This window comes from Ranitomeya variabilis, chromosome 5 (genome assembly GCF_051348905.1).
Source record: "Ranitomeya variabilis isolate aRanVar5 chromosome 5, aRanVar5.hap1, whole genome shotgun sequence".
Lineage (NCBI taxonomy): Eukaryota > Metazoa > Chordata > Amphibia > Anura > Dendrobatidae > Ranitomeya > Ranitomeya variabilis.
Window position 1 is genome coordinate 242,466,766 of NC_135236.1, and position 16,047 is coordinate 242,482,812.

The 16,047-nt window shown below is 40.1% G+C and overlaps 1 protein-coding gene across 2 annotated transcripts in view; it reads right to left on the reverse strand.

The window, feature by feature from the left end:
• The window catches only part of LOC143775604 (dual oxidase 1-like), a 325,016-nt gene that overhangs the window by 103,303 nt on the left and 205,666 nt on the right, over positions 1–16,047 (reverse strand). For both annotated transcript variants that reach the window (XM_077263942.1, XM_077263940.1), the window contains 3 exons: positions 12,161–12,334; positions 2,672–2,897; positions 2,411–2,504 (listed from right to left, as the gene is read on the reverse strand). In XM_077263942.1, the coding sequence (XP_077120057.1) occupies positions 2,411–2,504; positions 2,672–2,897; positions 12,161–12,334 (494 nt within the window). The remainder of the gene's footprint in view (positions 1–2,410; positions 2,505–2,671; positions 2,898–12,160; positions 12,335–16,047) is intronic.

Below are 16,047 nucleotides of genomic sequence, written 5' to 3' on the forward strand. Positions count from 1 at the left end.
CCAAATGGTTTTAATAAAAGTGGCAGCTTAGGGTGCAAAAAATAAGCTCTCACACAGTCCCATATCCCTAAAAATTAAAATGTTATGGCTTTTGGAAAATGGCGATATAAGTGCAATATTATTTTATACAAGATTCTGAATATTTTGTCAACACTTGAATAAAAAAATATTTTTAAATAGAGCTAACATATTCTGCAACGCTTTTTAGTTTGCATACATTATCATCGCTGTCCCCAATGTGGCTCACAATCTAAATTCCCTATCAGCATGTCTTTGGATTAGTAATGGAGAGGTGTCTATAAGACACCTCTCCATTACTAATCCTATTCTCCCAATCACTCACAGAATCATCCAGGTGTTCATTGGCAAACTTCAGATGGGCTCGCAATTATTTGATTAATTGAGTCTGTGGACAGGAGTCTTTTTATAAAGGTGACTATGTAAGACAGCTATCTTTAATGCAGGTAACAAGTTTATTAGGTCTTTAGGAGCCTAAACTCTTAATGGTTGGTAGGGCATAAAATACTTTTTTCTCACTGCAAAATGCAAATACATTTATATAATTTATACAATGTGATTTTCTGGATTTTATTTTTGATATTCTATCTCTCAATGTTAAAATTAACCTAACTTTAAAATTATAGACTGTTCATGTCTTTGTCAGTGGGCAAACTTACAAAATCAGCAAGGGATCAAATAATTATTTTCCACACTGTATATGTATTCTATGTGTATATATCTATTCTAGCTATTCTAACCCGTCAGGCTTTGATTTTACTGAACGCGGCAGATGAATTGCCTGCTTTTATTTTATCTTTTACCGAATGTTACCGATCACGAATCTGAATGTACCATATTCATACCCAATTTATGTTTGGCGATCGTTTTCCGAACATATTTGCTCATCTCTAGTAAGCATATAGTCCGTTATATTTTGAGCAAGGATGAATTTAGTTATGTTTCTGAGAGAAAGGTCAATTTACAAACCAGTGTGGAAGAAATAACCATATTTCTCTGGAACTGTTTATTACAAAGTTTCTTATATTTGATTGCAGCTTTGATGTATTAAAGGCTGAAATAACAGTGACCATTAAATGCAAATAGAAGGCGTTGTGGTAGACAGAACTATACACCCTTTTCCTTCCATTGTTCGCAGACTGGCTTCAGTTAGAACAAAGCTGGATCCCATCTCCTACATTTTATTTTAGGACTGGTAAGACTCATAGAGAGGTTAGCCACCAGAGCTAGGGCTCATACGAGGTTACTTTGCCACTAGTGGATGGTTTGTACACTCTTGATCCCATATGTTAGCTAAGTAGCCCCTTAGTGACTGGGCCATATTTTTCAAACCTGACCAGTTTCATTTTATGTGGTAATAACTCTAGAACACTTCAACAGATCTGAATGATTTTGAGAAGGTTTTTTCAAGACAAATTGTACTTTATGATAATTGTAAATTTATGTTGATATTTTCTGCGATTATATATAAAAATATTAGAAATTTGTCAAAAAGTTCTAAAGTTTACCAATTTTCAATCTTGATTATCCCTTTAATCCAGTCTGTCACAACACATAAAATAGTCATTAAATAACATTTACCTCATGCCTGCTTTACATCAGCAGCATATTTAAAATATCCTTATATTTTGTTAGAATATTAGAAGGTTTTAAATTGTAGCAGCAATTTTTCATTTTTTTCAAGGAAATTTACAAAACTAACTTTTTTAGAAACCTATTCAGTTTTAAACTGACTTTGGTTGACCTATATGTCATAAAAATCCCAAAAGTGAGACCATTTTAAAATCAGCACCCCTCAATGTATTAAAAATTGCTGTCAGATAGTTTATTAACCATTTGGGTGCTTTTCAAGAATTAATACAAAGTGGCATGACAGGAAGGAAAAATGTTATTTTTACCACATAAATGTTGCTAACTTCTGAACAGGTCACTATAGCCGGCAGACTCTAAGGCCGTTATTTGGCCGTGAATTGCCATGGCAAAAATCAGGACCACACAATCATGATCTCAGGGAGCCATGGGGTTAAAGAGGGAGCCCCCACACTCTGTTAACCATTTAGGTGCCACAGTCACAATTGACAGCAGCATCTAAGTGTTTAAAAAGCCATGGTTGGTGCCAAAACCAATCAAGACTGTTTTCATCAGTTGCGGGATGCTATTGTCTGATATGTGAGGTCAGTAAAAAGATTTATTGTTGATCACTAAGGGGGTAGTAAGTACCTTATATCTTTTTGACATATGTAGTAATAGGGTTATTTGTGTATTTATTTCAAGTAGTGTGCTGATGCATAAAACTTGTATGTATGACATTGTTACAATTCGGACAGCTCTGTAAAATGTTTTACTATTTACAGAAAAGATGATGAATTTGGTAAAAATAAAACATTATTACTTTAGCATTGTAAAGAATTCCTCCTTTGAAAGAAATCCATTTCCATCAATATCATACATGGTGAACATCAGTTTTGATTTCTCCTCCGGAGATCCTACAATTAACAAATAAAAATTAGCAATGGACATATTAAGTTAAACCAAATATTGAGATATAGAATGTATATACACACACATACTACGATATCAAACAGCAAATTTGTTTGTGATACAGGACATTATCTGTAATACAATGGCGGTACCACTGACCTAGTAGACTAACCTTTCATTAAAATCAATAATATATTTAGAAACTCTCTGAATGAAAGATATCCATTCCCATCTTCATCTGCCAGAGAAAACATTGACTCCACAAACATGGAATGAGGTTTCAGTCCCAGGGAATCTGCAAACTCCGTTCTGCTCAGTTCACATTTAAGAGCCTCTCTCACCTTTAAGGAGCTTCCTGCCGTGAAACTTTCAATGCTTGACTGATCAATGTGAAGAACCTACAGTGTTTACAAAGTGGATACATAAGACATACAAGAAAAAGAATGAAACAGACGCTAGAAAAAATAACTAAACTTGAAATGAACTTGTATTAGGCCTGACTTAAATTAATGTATTCTCATTTTTTTTTTGTATTTTTTTATACTTCCTAGAAACACTTATTGGTGCCTTCTCTGTTAATTATTTTAAAGGTAGTAGGTCATGAAAACATTGAATGTGGCTGTATTGAACTTGATCAAGTAAGTGAAATTGAGTTCATCTAATGGCCCGGGTAATATTAATCAGTGGAGCCAAAGAAATTCTCCAGACCTCTAGATTTTTACACATAGGACATGTTTCTGTTCTTTTGTAATTAAAGAATTAGGCTACTTTGGTCCATTTGATTTAATTATTTCTACAGAATGGCTAAGGGGGATTTGGGATGATAGCAATTAGGAAATATTATTACATCCTCTGGCTCACTAGTAAAAAAAAAATCTATTTCTTCCAAATCGAACTGCTCATATCTAAAGGTAGATATTGATGATGTATACAAATCACATTCACTAAGGTCCCAGCAATAAGGAGCTACAGTGCAAAGCAAGATCCCCGTGCAGTTTGGCAAGATAAAATCTGCTGAAGGAAGACAGAATTCCTGTTTATTATGATATACTTTGTACTTTAAAACACAAAAGTTGATTGAAAGAAACACAAATTATAAGACACACTACATTTGGCCAATAATTGTGTACTTTTTGCCAATTTGCTCTTCACTTGCCACTTTTGAAAAGTGATGTTAAAAGTTGACTGACTTTAGTGAAAAGGAATCAGCCTTCTGCCGCCTTACAGTTTTACAGATATGTCAAATTATAATGCAAATGGATTCCAATTCATAGCTGATTTCATTTTTGGGCGCATGTACAAAAATGAACCTCCTAATACATTTTTAATATCTTACTCCAGCACATTGCTGTTTAAGATTGGTGTGTGAAGCATTAGTCTCAGTACATTCCTCCTCTACAGTTTTCTGGGTTTCCCAAGAATGTTAGGCTATTATCAATATTATCTCTGGAACCACAAATGTTACTGGATTTTTCCCAAAGATTTTGCTAAGACATTGAAAGCAAAAAGCCAAATTAATTCTGATTAATGTTTATAAAGACCACACCTAAGAGCACAAAGAGCCTAAAGGATGATGTCTTATTATGAATTACTAGATGGTGGTCCAACTCTAATGCATCGGGTATTCTAGAATATATATGTAGTTTATTTATGAAGTTTTCAGAATAATGCAATTTATACAAAGGATTCGGCAGGCCGGCTGTGACCAATTAGTGAAGCGTGGTTCAAATTATGCGCCAATTCACGGGCAGACTGCAACTGTCAATGATTGTTCATGGCCGGGCGTGACCAACCTGTGAAGCCAGGGCCGGCTCCAGGTTTTTGAGGGCCCCGGGCGAAAGAGTCTCAGTGGGCCCCCTCTAACACATACCATGATTCATGATGCACAGATACAGCTCAGAAATATAGCACAGCTCACGTAGTGTATAACACAGCCCACGTAGTATATAACACAGCCCACGTAGTATATAACACAGCCCATGTAGTATATAACACAGCCAGGTAGTATATAGCACAGCCACGTAGTATATAGCACAGCCCACCTAGTAAATAGCACAGACATGTAGTATATTGCCCAGCCCACGCAGTATATTGCCCAGCCACATAGTATATTGCCCAGCCACATAGTATATTGCTCATCCACGTAGTATATAGCACAGCCCACATAGTAAATAGCACAGACATGTAGTATATTGCCCAGCCACATAGTATATTGCCCAGCCACGTAGTATATAGCACAGACAAGTAGTATATTGCCCAGCCACATAGTATATTGCCCAGCCACATAGTGTATTGCCCAGCCACATAGTATATAGCAAAGACACATAGTATATAGCACAGACACATAGTATGTTGCCCAGCTTAGTAATATATTGCACAGCCACATGGTATTTTGCACAGCCACGTAGTATATAGCACAGCCACATAGTATATAGCACAGAGATGTAGAATATAACACTGCCCATGCAGTATATAACCCAGGCCATGTAGTATAGAGCAGAGGAATGTAGTATATTGCCCAGCCATGTAATATATACCACAGCCACGTAGTATATAGCACAGCCCACATAGTATATAGCACAGAGATGTAGTATATAACAGCGCAAGCAGTATCTTAGGCCTCTATCACACTTCCGTCGTTTGGCATCCGTCGCAATCCATCATTGTGGGCAAAAAACGGATCCTGTAAATGTGATCGCAGGATGCGTTTTTTGCCCATAGACTTGTATTAGCGATGGATCGCGACGGATGGCCACACATCGCATCTGTCGTGTGACGGATCCGTCGTGTTTTGGCGGACCGTTGTCACAAAAAACTTTCAATGTAACTTTTTTGTCCGTTGCATCCGCCATTTTCAACCGCGCATGCGCAGCCGAAACTCCGCCCCCTCCTCCCTGGACTGCAGAATGGGCAGCGGATGCATCCAAAAACTGCATCCACTGCCCACATCGTGCAAAACTTTCACGTCGTCCGTCTGTACATCGGCTCGATGCATTGCGACGGACCTGTACCGACGGAAGTGTGAAAGAAGCCTAATACAGCCCACGTAGTATATGGCAATGTGGGCATCATATCCCTGTTAAAAAAGAATTAAAATAAAAATAGTTATATACTCACCTTCCTTCGGCCCCTGAATCCAGCCGTGGCGTTTACCGATGCTCCTCGCGACGGTCCGGTCCCAAGAGTGCATTGCGGTCTTGTGAGATGATGACGTAGTGGTCTCGCGAGAGCGCTACATCATCATCTCGCGAGACCGCAATGCATGGACCGGACCGTCGCGAGGAGCAGGAAAGGCCTGGGCTGGATCCGGGGGCCGACAGAAGGTGAGTTTATAATGATTTTTTTTTTATTATTATTTTTAACATTAGATCTTTTTACTATTGATGCTGCATAGGCAGCATCAATAGTGAAAAGTTGGTCACATAGGGTAAATAGCAGCATTAACGGAGTGCATTACACCGTGGCATAACGCGGTCCATTAATGCTGCCATTAACCCTGTGTGAGCGCTGACTGGAGGGGAGTATGGAGCGGGCACTGATGGCAGGGGAGTAGGGAGCGGCTATTTCGCGGCCACACTGTGCCCGTCGATGATTGGTCGTGGCCGTTTGACCGCAATCAATCAGCGACTTGGGATTTCCATGACAGACAGACAGACAGAAAGACAGAAAGACAAACAGAAAGACAAGCAGAAAGACAGACAGAAAGACAGACAGAAAGACGGAAGTGACCCTTAGACAATTATGAATTATGGATGAACTCAAATTCCCAGAATAAGAATGAAGAAGTTAGGCTACGTTCACATTTGTGGTGTGCGCCGCAGCGTCGGGCGCCGCAGCGTCGCCGCATGCGTCATGCGCCCCTATATTTAACATGGGGGCGCATGGACATGTGTCGCACTTGCGTTTTGCGCCGCATGCGTCACTGCGGCGCCCGCGTCTGGGCGCAGAGGACGCAGCAAGTTGCATTTTTGCTGCGTCCAAAATCAATTAAAAAAAGGACGCATGCGGCGCAAAACGCAGCGTTGTGCATGCGTTTTGCTGCGTTTTTGTTTGCGTTGTGCGCTGCGGCGCCGATGCTGCGGCGCACAACGCAAATGTGAACGTAGCCTTAAACTTCTCCAAAACATCACTTCAAACCTCAATTTAAAATTTGCTTAATTTAATAATTTCATATTCATTTTAGCTAATACATATATAACATATATATAAACACACAGTTGTGCTCCAAAGTTTTCATACCCCAGCAGAATTTTTGCTTTCTTGGCCTTTTTTCAGAGAATATGAATGATAACACCAAATTTTTTTCTCCACTCAAGGTTAGTAGTTCGGTGAAGCCATTGATTGTCAAACTACTGTGTTTTCTCTTTTTAAATCACAGTGACAACCAAAAACATCCAAATGACCTTGATCAAAAGTTCACATACCCCATTTCTTAATACCGTATATTGTCCCCTCTAACATCAATGACAGCTTAAAGTCTTTTGTTGTAGTTAAGGATGAGGTTCTTTATTTTCTCAGATGGTAAAGCTGCCCACTGTTCATGGCAAAAATCCTCAAGTTCCTGTAAATTCCTGGGCTGTCTAGCATGAACTGCACACTTGAGATCTGCCCAGAGTGGCTCAATTATATTGAGGTCAAGAGACTGAGATGGCCACTCCAGAACCTTCACTTTGTTCTGCTGTAGCCAATAACAGGTCAACTTGGCTTTGTGTTTTGGATAGTTGTCATGTTGGAAAGTCCAAATACATCCCATGAGCAGCTTCTGGGCTGATGAGTGCAAATTTGCCTCCAATATTTGCTGATAACGTGCTGCATTCATCTTTCCTTCAACTTTGACAACGTTTTCTGTGCCTTTTGTAGCTCACATATCTCCAAAACATCAGCGAACCACCTGTGTGCTTTACTGTAGGAATTGTGTACCTTTCATCATAGGCCTTGTTGACCTCTCTCCAAATGTAACGTCTATGCTTGTGGCCAAAAATTCAATTTTGGTCTAATTTCTCCAAATTACCTTGTTCCAGAAGTTTTGAGGCTGATCTCTGTCCTGTTTTGTGTATTTGTGTATACTTTGTGGCATTTGTGCAGTAATGGCTTTCTTCTGGTGACTTGACCATGCAGCCCATTTTTCTTCAAGTGCCTCCTTATTGTGCATATTGAAACAGCCACACCGCTAGTTTTCAGAGAGTCCTGTATTTCAGCTGATATTATTTGTGGATTTTTCTTTGCACCCCAAACAATTTTCCTGGCAATTGTGGATGACATTTTTGTTGGTCTACCTGGCCGTGGTTTCGTTTTTACAGAGCCCCTGATTTTCCATTTGTTAATTACAGTTTGAACACTGCTGACTGGCATTATCAATTCCTTGGATATCTTTTTGTATCCCTTTCCTGTTTTATACAGTTCAAGTACCTTTTCCCATAGATTCATTGACAATTCTTTTGCTTTCACCATGACTTACAATCCAGAAACATCAGTGGCTGGATAAAAGATGCAAGAGTCTGTCTGGATCCCAGAAACTCACTCAGCTTTTATGCACACACACTGATTATAAGCAAACAGGTCACAGGTAGTGTTGAGCATTCCGATGCTGCAAGTATCGGGTATCGGCCGATACTTGCTGTATCGGAATTCCGATACCGGGATTCCGATACTCTTGTGGTATCGGGTATCGGGTATCGGAACAACATTTTATTTTAATTCTCTCTTTTACACATTTTAACATTGTTAAAATGTGTAAAAGAGAGAATTAAAATAAAAAATATCGCTATACTCACCTGTCCGACGCAGCCGGGACCTCAGCGCAGGAACCGGCAGCGTTGTTTGTTTAAAATTCCCGCTTTTACATGGTTACGCGAACTCCCGGCTTGTGATTGGTCAGGGCGCCCATGTTGCCGGGCCGCGGACCAATCACAGCAAGCCGTGACGAAAATACGTCACGGCTTGCTGTGATTGGTCCGCGTCCCGGCAACATGGCCGCCATTAACCAATCACAAGCCGTGACGTCACGGGAGGCTGGACTTGCGCGCTTTTGAAAAAGCGCGCGTGTCCAGCCTCCAGTGACGTCCCGGCTTATGATTGGTTGCGCCGCGATCAACCAATCACAAGCCGGGAGGCTGGACACGCGCGCAATTTTAAAATGCGCGCTTGTCCTGCCTCCCGTGACGTCACGGCTTGTGATTGGTTAATGGCGGCCATGTTGCCGGGCCGCGGACCAATCACAGCAAGCCGTGACGTATTTTCGTCACGGCTTGCTGTGATTGGTCCGCGTCCCGGCAACATGGCGCCGTGACCAATCATAAGCCGGGACGTCACTGGAGGCTGGACACGCGCGCTTTTTCAAAAGCGCGCAAGTCCAGCCTCCCGTGACGTCACGGCTTGTGATTGGTTAATGGCGGCCATGTTGCCGGGACGCGGACCAATCACAGCAAGCCGTGACGTATTTTCGTCACGGCTTGCTGTGATTGGTCCGCGGCCCGGCAACATGGGCGCCCTGACCAATCACAAGCCGGGAGTTCGCGTAACCATGTAAAAGCGGGAATTTTAAACAAACAACGCTGCCGGTTCCTGCGCTGAGGTCCCGGCTGCGTCGGAGAGGTAAAGTATAGCGATATTTTTTATTTTAATTCTTTCTTTTACACATTTATATGGTTCCCAGGGCCTGAAGGAGAGTTTCCTCTCCTTCAGACCCTGGGAACCATCAGGAATACCGTCCGATACTTGAGTCCCATTGACTTGTATTGGTATCGGGTATCGGTATCGGATTGGATCCGATACTTTGCCGGTATCGGCCGATACTTTCCGATACCGATACTTTCAAGTATCGGACGGTATCGCTCAACACTAGTCACAGGTAGTGTTGAGCGACACCTTCCGATATTCAAAAGTATCGGTATAGGATTGGATCGGCCGATATCCAAAAAATATCGGATATCGCCGATACCGATACCCGATACCAATACAAGTCAATGGAACACAAATATCGGAAGGTATCCTGGATTGTTCCCAGGGTCTGAAGGAGAGGAAACTTTCCTTCAGGCCCTGGGATCCATATTCATGTAAAAAATAAAGAATAAAAATAAAAAATATGGATATACTCACCCTCGGACGGCCCCTGGACCTTAGCGGTGCAACCGGCAGCCTCCGTTCCTAAGAATGCAGTGAATGAAGGACCTTCGATGACGTCGCGGTCACGTGAGCGATCACATGAGCGGTCAAGTGACCAGTCACAAGTCTGCAATGTCATCGCAGGCCCTGTACACTCACTGCATTCTTAGGAACGGAGGCTGCCGGTTGCACCGCTAAGGTCCAGGGTCCGTCGGAGGGGTGAGTATATCCATATTTTTTATTTTTATTCTTTTTTTTTACATGAATATGGATCCCAGGGCCTGAAGGAGAGTCTCCTCTCCTCCAGACCCTGGGAACCATACACTGGGAACTTCCGATTCCGATTTCCGATATCACAAAAATATCGGAACTCGGTATCAGAATTCCGATACAGCGAATATCGGCCGATACCCGATATTTGCAGTATCAGAATGCTCAACACTAGTCACAGGTGAGGATGTTACCTTTAGTAGCCATTCAAACCCATTTGTGTCAACTTCTGTGCATGTTATCAAACCAAAATCACCAGGGTATGTGAAGTTTTAATCAGGGTCATTTGGATGTTTGGTTTTCATTATGATTTAAAAAGAGAAAACATAGTAGTTTGATAATAAATGGCTTCACCCAACCACTAACAATGAGAGGAGAATAAGTATTCATGTTATCATTCATATTCTTTGAAAAAAGACCAAGAAAGGAAAAATTCTGCCTGGGTATGTAAACTTTTGAGCACAACTATATATATGCAGCAGGTACGGAAAATATTCAGACCACTCTTTGTTTCATTGCAGCTGTTTGTTAAATTCAAAAAATATTTTTTTTTCACATTAATGTACACTCTGCACCCCATCCTGACTGACAAAAACAGAAATGTAGACATTTTTGCAAATTTATTAAAAAAGAAAAGCTGAAATATCACATTCATTCAGACCCTTTGCTCAGTATTGAGTAGAAGCAGCCTCATGAGCTAGTACAGCCATGAGTCTTCTTGGGAATGATGTAACAAGTTTTTCACACATGGATTTGGGGATCCTCTGCCATTCTTCCTTGCAGATCCTTTCCTGTTCCATCTAGTTGGATGGTGAACATTGGTGGACAGCCATTTTTAGGTTTCTCCAGAGATACTCAATTGCGTTTAGGTCAGGGCTCTGGCTGGGCCAGGCAAGAATGGTCACAGAGTTGTTCTGAAGCCACCTCTTTGTTATTTTAGCTGTGTGCTTAGGGTCATTGTCTTGTTGGAAGGGGAACCTTTAGCCAAGTCTGAGGTCCAGAGCACTCTGGAAGAGGTTTACATCCAGGATATCTATGTACTTGGCCACATTCATGTTTCCTTCAATGGCAACCAGTCATCCTGTCTCTGCAGCTGAAAAACACTCCCATAGAATGATGCTGCCACCATCATGTTTCACTGTTGGGATTGTATTGGGCAGGTGATGAGCAGTGCCTGGTTTTCTCCGCACATACCGCTTAGAATTATCACCTAAAAGGTCTATCTTCATCTTATTAGACCAGAGAATCTTATTTCTTATAGTCTGGGAGTCTTTCATGTTTTTTTTTTAGCAAACTCTATGTGGGCTTTCATTTGTCTTGCATTGAAGAGAGGCTTCCGTTGGGCCACTCTGACATAAAGGCCTGATTGGTGGAGGGCTGCAGTGATAGTTGACTTTGTGGAACTTTCTCCCACCTCCCTACTGCATCTCTGGAGCTCATGCACAGTGATCTTGAGATTCTTCTTTACCTCTCTCACCAAGGCTCTTCTCTCACAAATGCTCAGTTTGGCTGGGCGGCCAGGTCTAGGAAGACTTCTGGTGGTCCCAAACTTCTTCCATTTAAGGATTATGGAGGCCACTGTGCTCTTAGGAACCTTGAGCACTGCAGCAATTCTTTTGTAATCTTGGCCAGATCTGTGCCTTGCCACAATTCTGTCTCTGAGCTTATTGGCCAGTTCCTTTGGCCTCATGATTCTCATTTGGTCTGACATGCACTGCGAGCAGTGATGTCTTATATAGACAGGTGTATGCCTTTCCAAAACAAGTCCTATCAGTCTACACAGCTGGCCTCCAATGAAGGAGTAGAACCATCTCAAGGAGGATCAAAAGGAAATTGGCAGCATGTGAGTGTCTGAGCAAAGGGTCTGAATACTTATGACCATGTGATATTTCAGTTTTTCTTTTTTTTTTTATAAATATGCAAACATTTCTACATTTCTATTTTTTCTGTCAAAATGTGGTGCAGAGTGTACATTAATGTGAGAAAAAATGAACTTTTTTGAACTTATCAAATGGCTGCAATGAAACAAAGAGTGAAAAATTTAAACATGTCTGAATATTTCCGTACCCACTGTATATATAATATATCACTGCAAAAATAGGCTAGATTTTATTCAGAAGCCTGAGAAATCTGGAAACAATGTAACTAAAAAGGAAAAAAAGCTGAAAATAATTTTAAAGCTTGACTTAAAGATTTTCAATACTGATTTAATAAAATATTTCAGAATCAATGCACTACATCAGAGGAGACAGTTGTCTAGAACAGCTATACACAAAGTTAAAATTACTTGAGCAAAAGAATGCCTGAAAAAAGTTTCCAGTATCTGACTTCTCTGTATTTTTGTAACAGCTTCATTTAGAAGGCTTTCCTCGTCCATTTTGCTTTCCTTTATGGAAAATCCATTTTCTTGCAGCTGATTTATAAAGATTGTACATTCCTCCTCATTATAAAAATAAAGTACCTATAAGAAAATGAAATAACATATTAACATTTGTCAAACAGCAGTGAACTGACCCCAAAGAACACCTTTCAATGTGTACAAGTTGTGCTATATTACTAGAGCCCAACAATGGAAATGGAAGATGGAATTTTTTTGCACAGTCGATGATCTCAATAGGAGGAAGAAAGGAATCCAGGAGGAGATGTGTAGAGGAATGCAGTTTTTATTAGTCAACACATTTTGAAGTTTACAGACTTTTTCATCGCAACAAACCAAATTGCAGAGAAGAGTGCATGCAAGTTTAAATAGACAAACCATTCAAATAAAGATCGCCAAAACTGACATACACGGTGTCAGGTGACTCATCATTTGTCCTTTTGAAACATGGTTGTTGAAGGTAAAATATGGGGGAAAAATGCTGGGTGGAAAAACCTGAAATTTTGTATAAATATACATGTGAACAATAAAACAAAAATATAAATTCTTTTAGAAAACACTTCTTTATTAAACAAATACATACATAAAAAAAATGTTTTAAAATTATTCCCTGAAAAAATAAAAATAAATAAAAACTCTTATAAGACAAATAGATCCAGTGGACTCAGATTTGAGGAGGCAGAGAAACGGGATTAATTACCTGAGTGTTATGAAGGCATTGGTGGTTGCAAAATAACTTGGTAGAGAATATTTGTTAGGGTTGGCAGATCACACTAAATAAAAATTAATATGAAGTAGGATCGCAACCCGGGTCCACCGTGCAGAGATGTAAAATCGCAGCTTGAAACCACCCAGGGTTAAATGTCACCCTGTGTGAACGGAATGTAATTACCCAGCTCTGTTAGCTTCACAGAGGGGTAGAGACAGAAATAGAGCTGTCCCTGGACAGTATGGCATAGCTAGATGCCACGCTAGCAAAATGGCGCTATGTGAAATCCCCTGTTACTTCACAGGTGGACGCTACCCTCTCAGGGGCAAGGAAACAGGTAGTGGACACAGTCACAGCGTATGCACTCACACGAACTCCTCTCTGGAGGTGCCGGAATTCTAAAGGCTATACACCCGCCCTGAGCACACACACGAACTTCTCTCTGGAGGTGCCAGAATTCTAAAGACTATATGCTTATCTTGAGCACATGCAGACAAGTCCGCGCTACCATAGTGTTCCACACACACATGTAGCATAAATGATCTTAGAGCACCAATGGGCACACCAAAGATCCTTTTATAGATCGTGCCAATTAGACAGGACCTTGCTCGCGGGCCAATCCAGAGCCAGCACAAGACCTGAGCAGCTGACGACCGACCACCAATGAGAGGTCGCCACCTCACAAGCGTGCTCAGTAGAGCGAATTCTGGACTTAGTCTCAAGAATGACTGTTCGCTGCTAGTTACCATAGCTGAACCTGAAGAAGCAGCAGTAACAATGCTCACCACCCGAGTCTGAGCAAAACACTGAGACCAACGTCTTTGCTGAGCAGCATCTACTGCGGTCGAGACTGAATGAGAGACTGTAGGAGAAGATAAGGCTTGGGATCCATCCTGTGCAGGGGTAGAATCCCGGTGCCTAACAGTATTAGTTAAAATAAGTAGACAAATGGTGAAATGAACAATAAACTGGATGATCAAATAAAATGGACCTCACAGGTGAACATCAGTTCATTCTTAATCAGTGAACTACTGAAAGCGCTAAACTATTCGGTTATTTCTAAAATAGTTCATAAAATATATTGCATGTAAAAATTGAACTAAATATTTTTAGATGTTCAAATAGATAGACTAGAACTTGCTTGAGACTGTCTATCTGCTCATCTTCAAAAAAAATGCCGGTTTAGAGGAAGAAACCAGTGCACTACAATGATATCTAAAATAACAGAACAATGTAGAATATTAGACTCTACTAGGTTCAACAAATGCATACATTTTATTACATTTGTGAAAAAAAAGAATATTACTAATGAAAGATAATTAGAAAGATGATGAAGACACTAATTTAATAAGCAAGCTTTTTATCAACTCCGCCTAGCATTGACAAAAGACCAGAGACCCATGGGAATGGAATTCCTTTTTTAAGGATGCCTCCAATAAGTGACTGCACATTAGAATAAAATGACATTAAAAAGGCATTTTATGTTAGACAGACAATCCTAGGGACCCATCTGTAGACACACTGCCTGATCAAAATTATCACGTAGATGTGAATGCAAAATCTAAATTTTATCCTTTTGATTGTAACCGTAGTATCAGCCAATATAAAAAATCACATAAATCCCTTTTTCTCTCAATTTACCTAAAATCCATAAAAGACAAATAACCCCTTATTGATGTCCCATTATTTCAGGTATTGGATCTATTACTAGCAATTTAGCAGTCTAAATAGATAAACTCATGCAAATGCATGTTTCAAATATATCCAGTCATCTTAGAGACTCCATGCAACTTATTGATCTTCTCAAAGGAATTAAATGGCCTGAGTCATTTGGTTTCCTCACATTATATGTCTCTTCTTTATATTCAAATATCTTCCACGATATTGCTCTTATGTGCTTTGAAATATTTGTCTCTCAAGGTAATAGACTTCCACCTTAAGGCCGGGGTCACACTTGCAAGTGCAATGCGAGAAACTCGCATGAGTCTCTTGCATCAATACCCGGCACTGACGCCGACACTCGGGACCGGAGCGTGCAGTCGCATAGAAATACATGCAGCTGAACTGAAAGAATTTATTTTAGCCGACTTATCATTTATACTTAAGAATAATTATTTTACATATCGGAAGAAGTTTTACCTTCAGGTACAAGGGACTGTGATGGGCTCTAAAGTAGCACAAACATTTGTAAATTTTTATATTTAGGATATACATATTTACAACAGTCCCTTTGTCAACAGCATTATAATCTATTTTTTTTATTTGGTATAATTCTAGCAATTATTATACTCTCTCCTTTATCGATTATATAACCTCCAAAAATCAATGGCTCGCTTTCTCAGCCATTTTGAGTAAAATCTATATACATTTTTGGGATTTTACCATTTCCATATAGATGGTCGAATCTGTAGTAAAATCTATTTTAAGATGGCTTTTTACAAGTGATCATTATCCGAAATGGTTACTGAACATTCCACATAACCAATTTAACCCTTTCATGACCAATGTTGTATCTTTATGTTCAGGTCGGTAAGTACTTACCGACTTTGGATGTATCGATATGTCATAGAGTGCTCAGGAGCTGTGCATGCGTGAGCGCTACAGAGTGATAAACCGATTTCACAGCTGACACCCGACAGCTGACGCCAACACCGTTCCCAGCAGAATAATCGTCTAAATGCTGTGATCAATATCGATAGAAGCATACAGAAGACAATCAAAGGGAATGAGCCCACTCTTCCCTCCAAATGGCGCCCCATGATATCATCGTGGGGACCGATCATTAGCACAGTGCTCCAATGTCATCATGACTCGGTTCACCAGGCTCTAGCAAGTTAGTTAGATCATGCGCAGTGCATGACCTAGCTTGTGTCAGTTGCAACAAGTTATAATTGCTTTGCTTTATAACTGTGACCATAGTGTTGAAAGTCAAAGTCCCACAGCGAGATGACCAAGTGAAAAAAAGTTTTAAAAAAGTTGTAAATATATGTTGTTGTTTTTTTAAAAAATACAAAATTAAAAAATTTCTTAAAAAAATAATTAAAAAAATGTCTATTGAACCCATTAATATTTTTATAAAAACAACAAA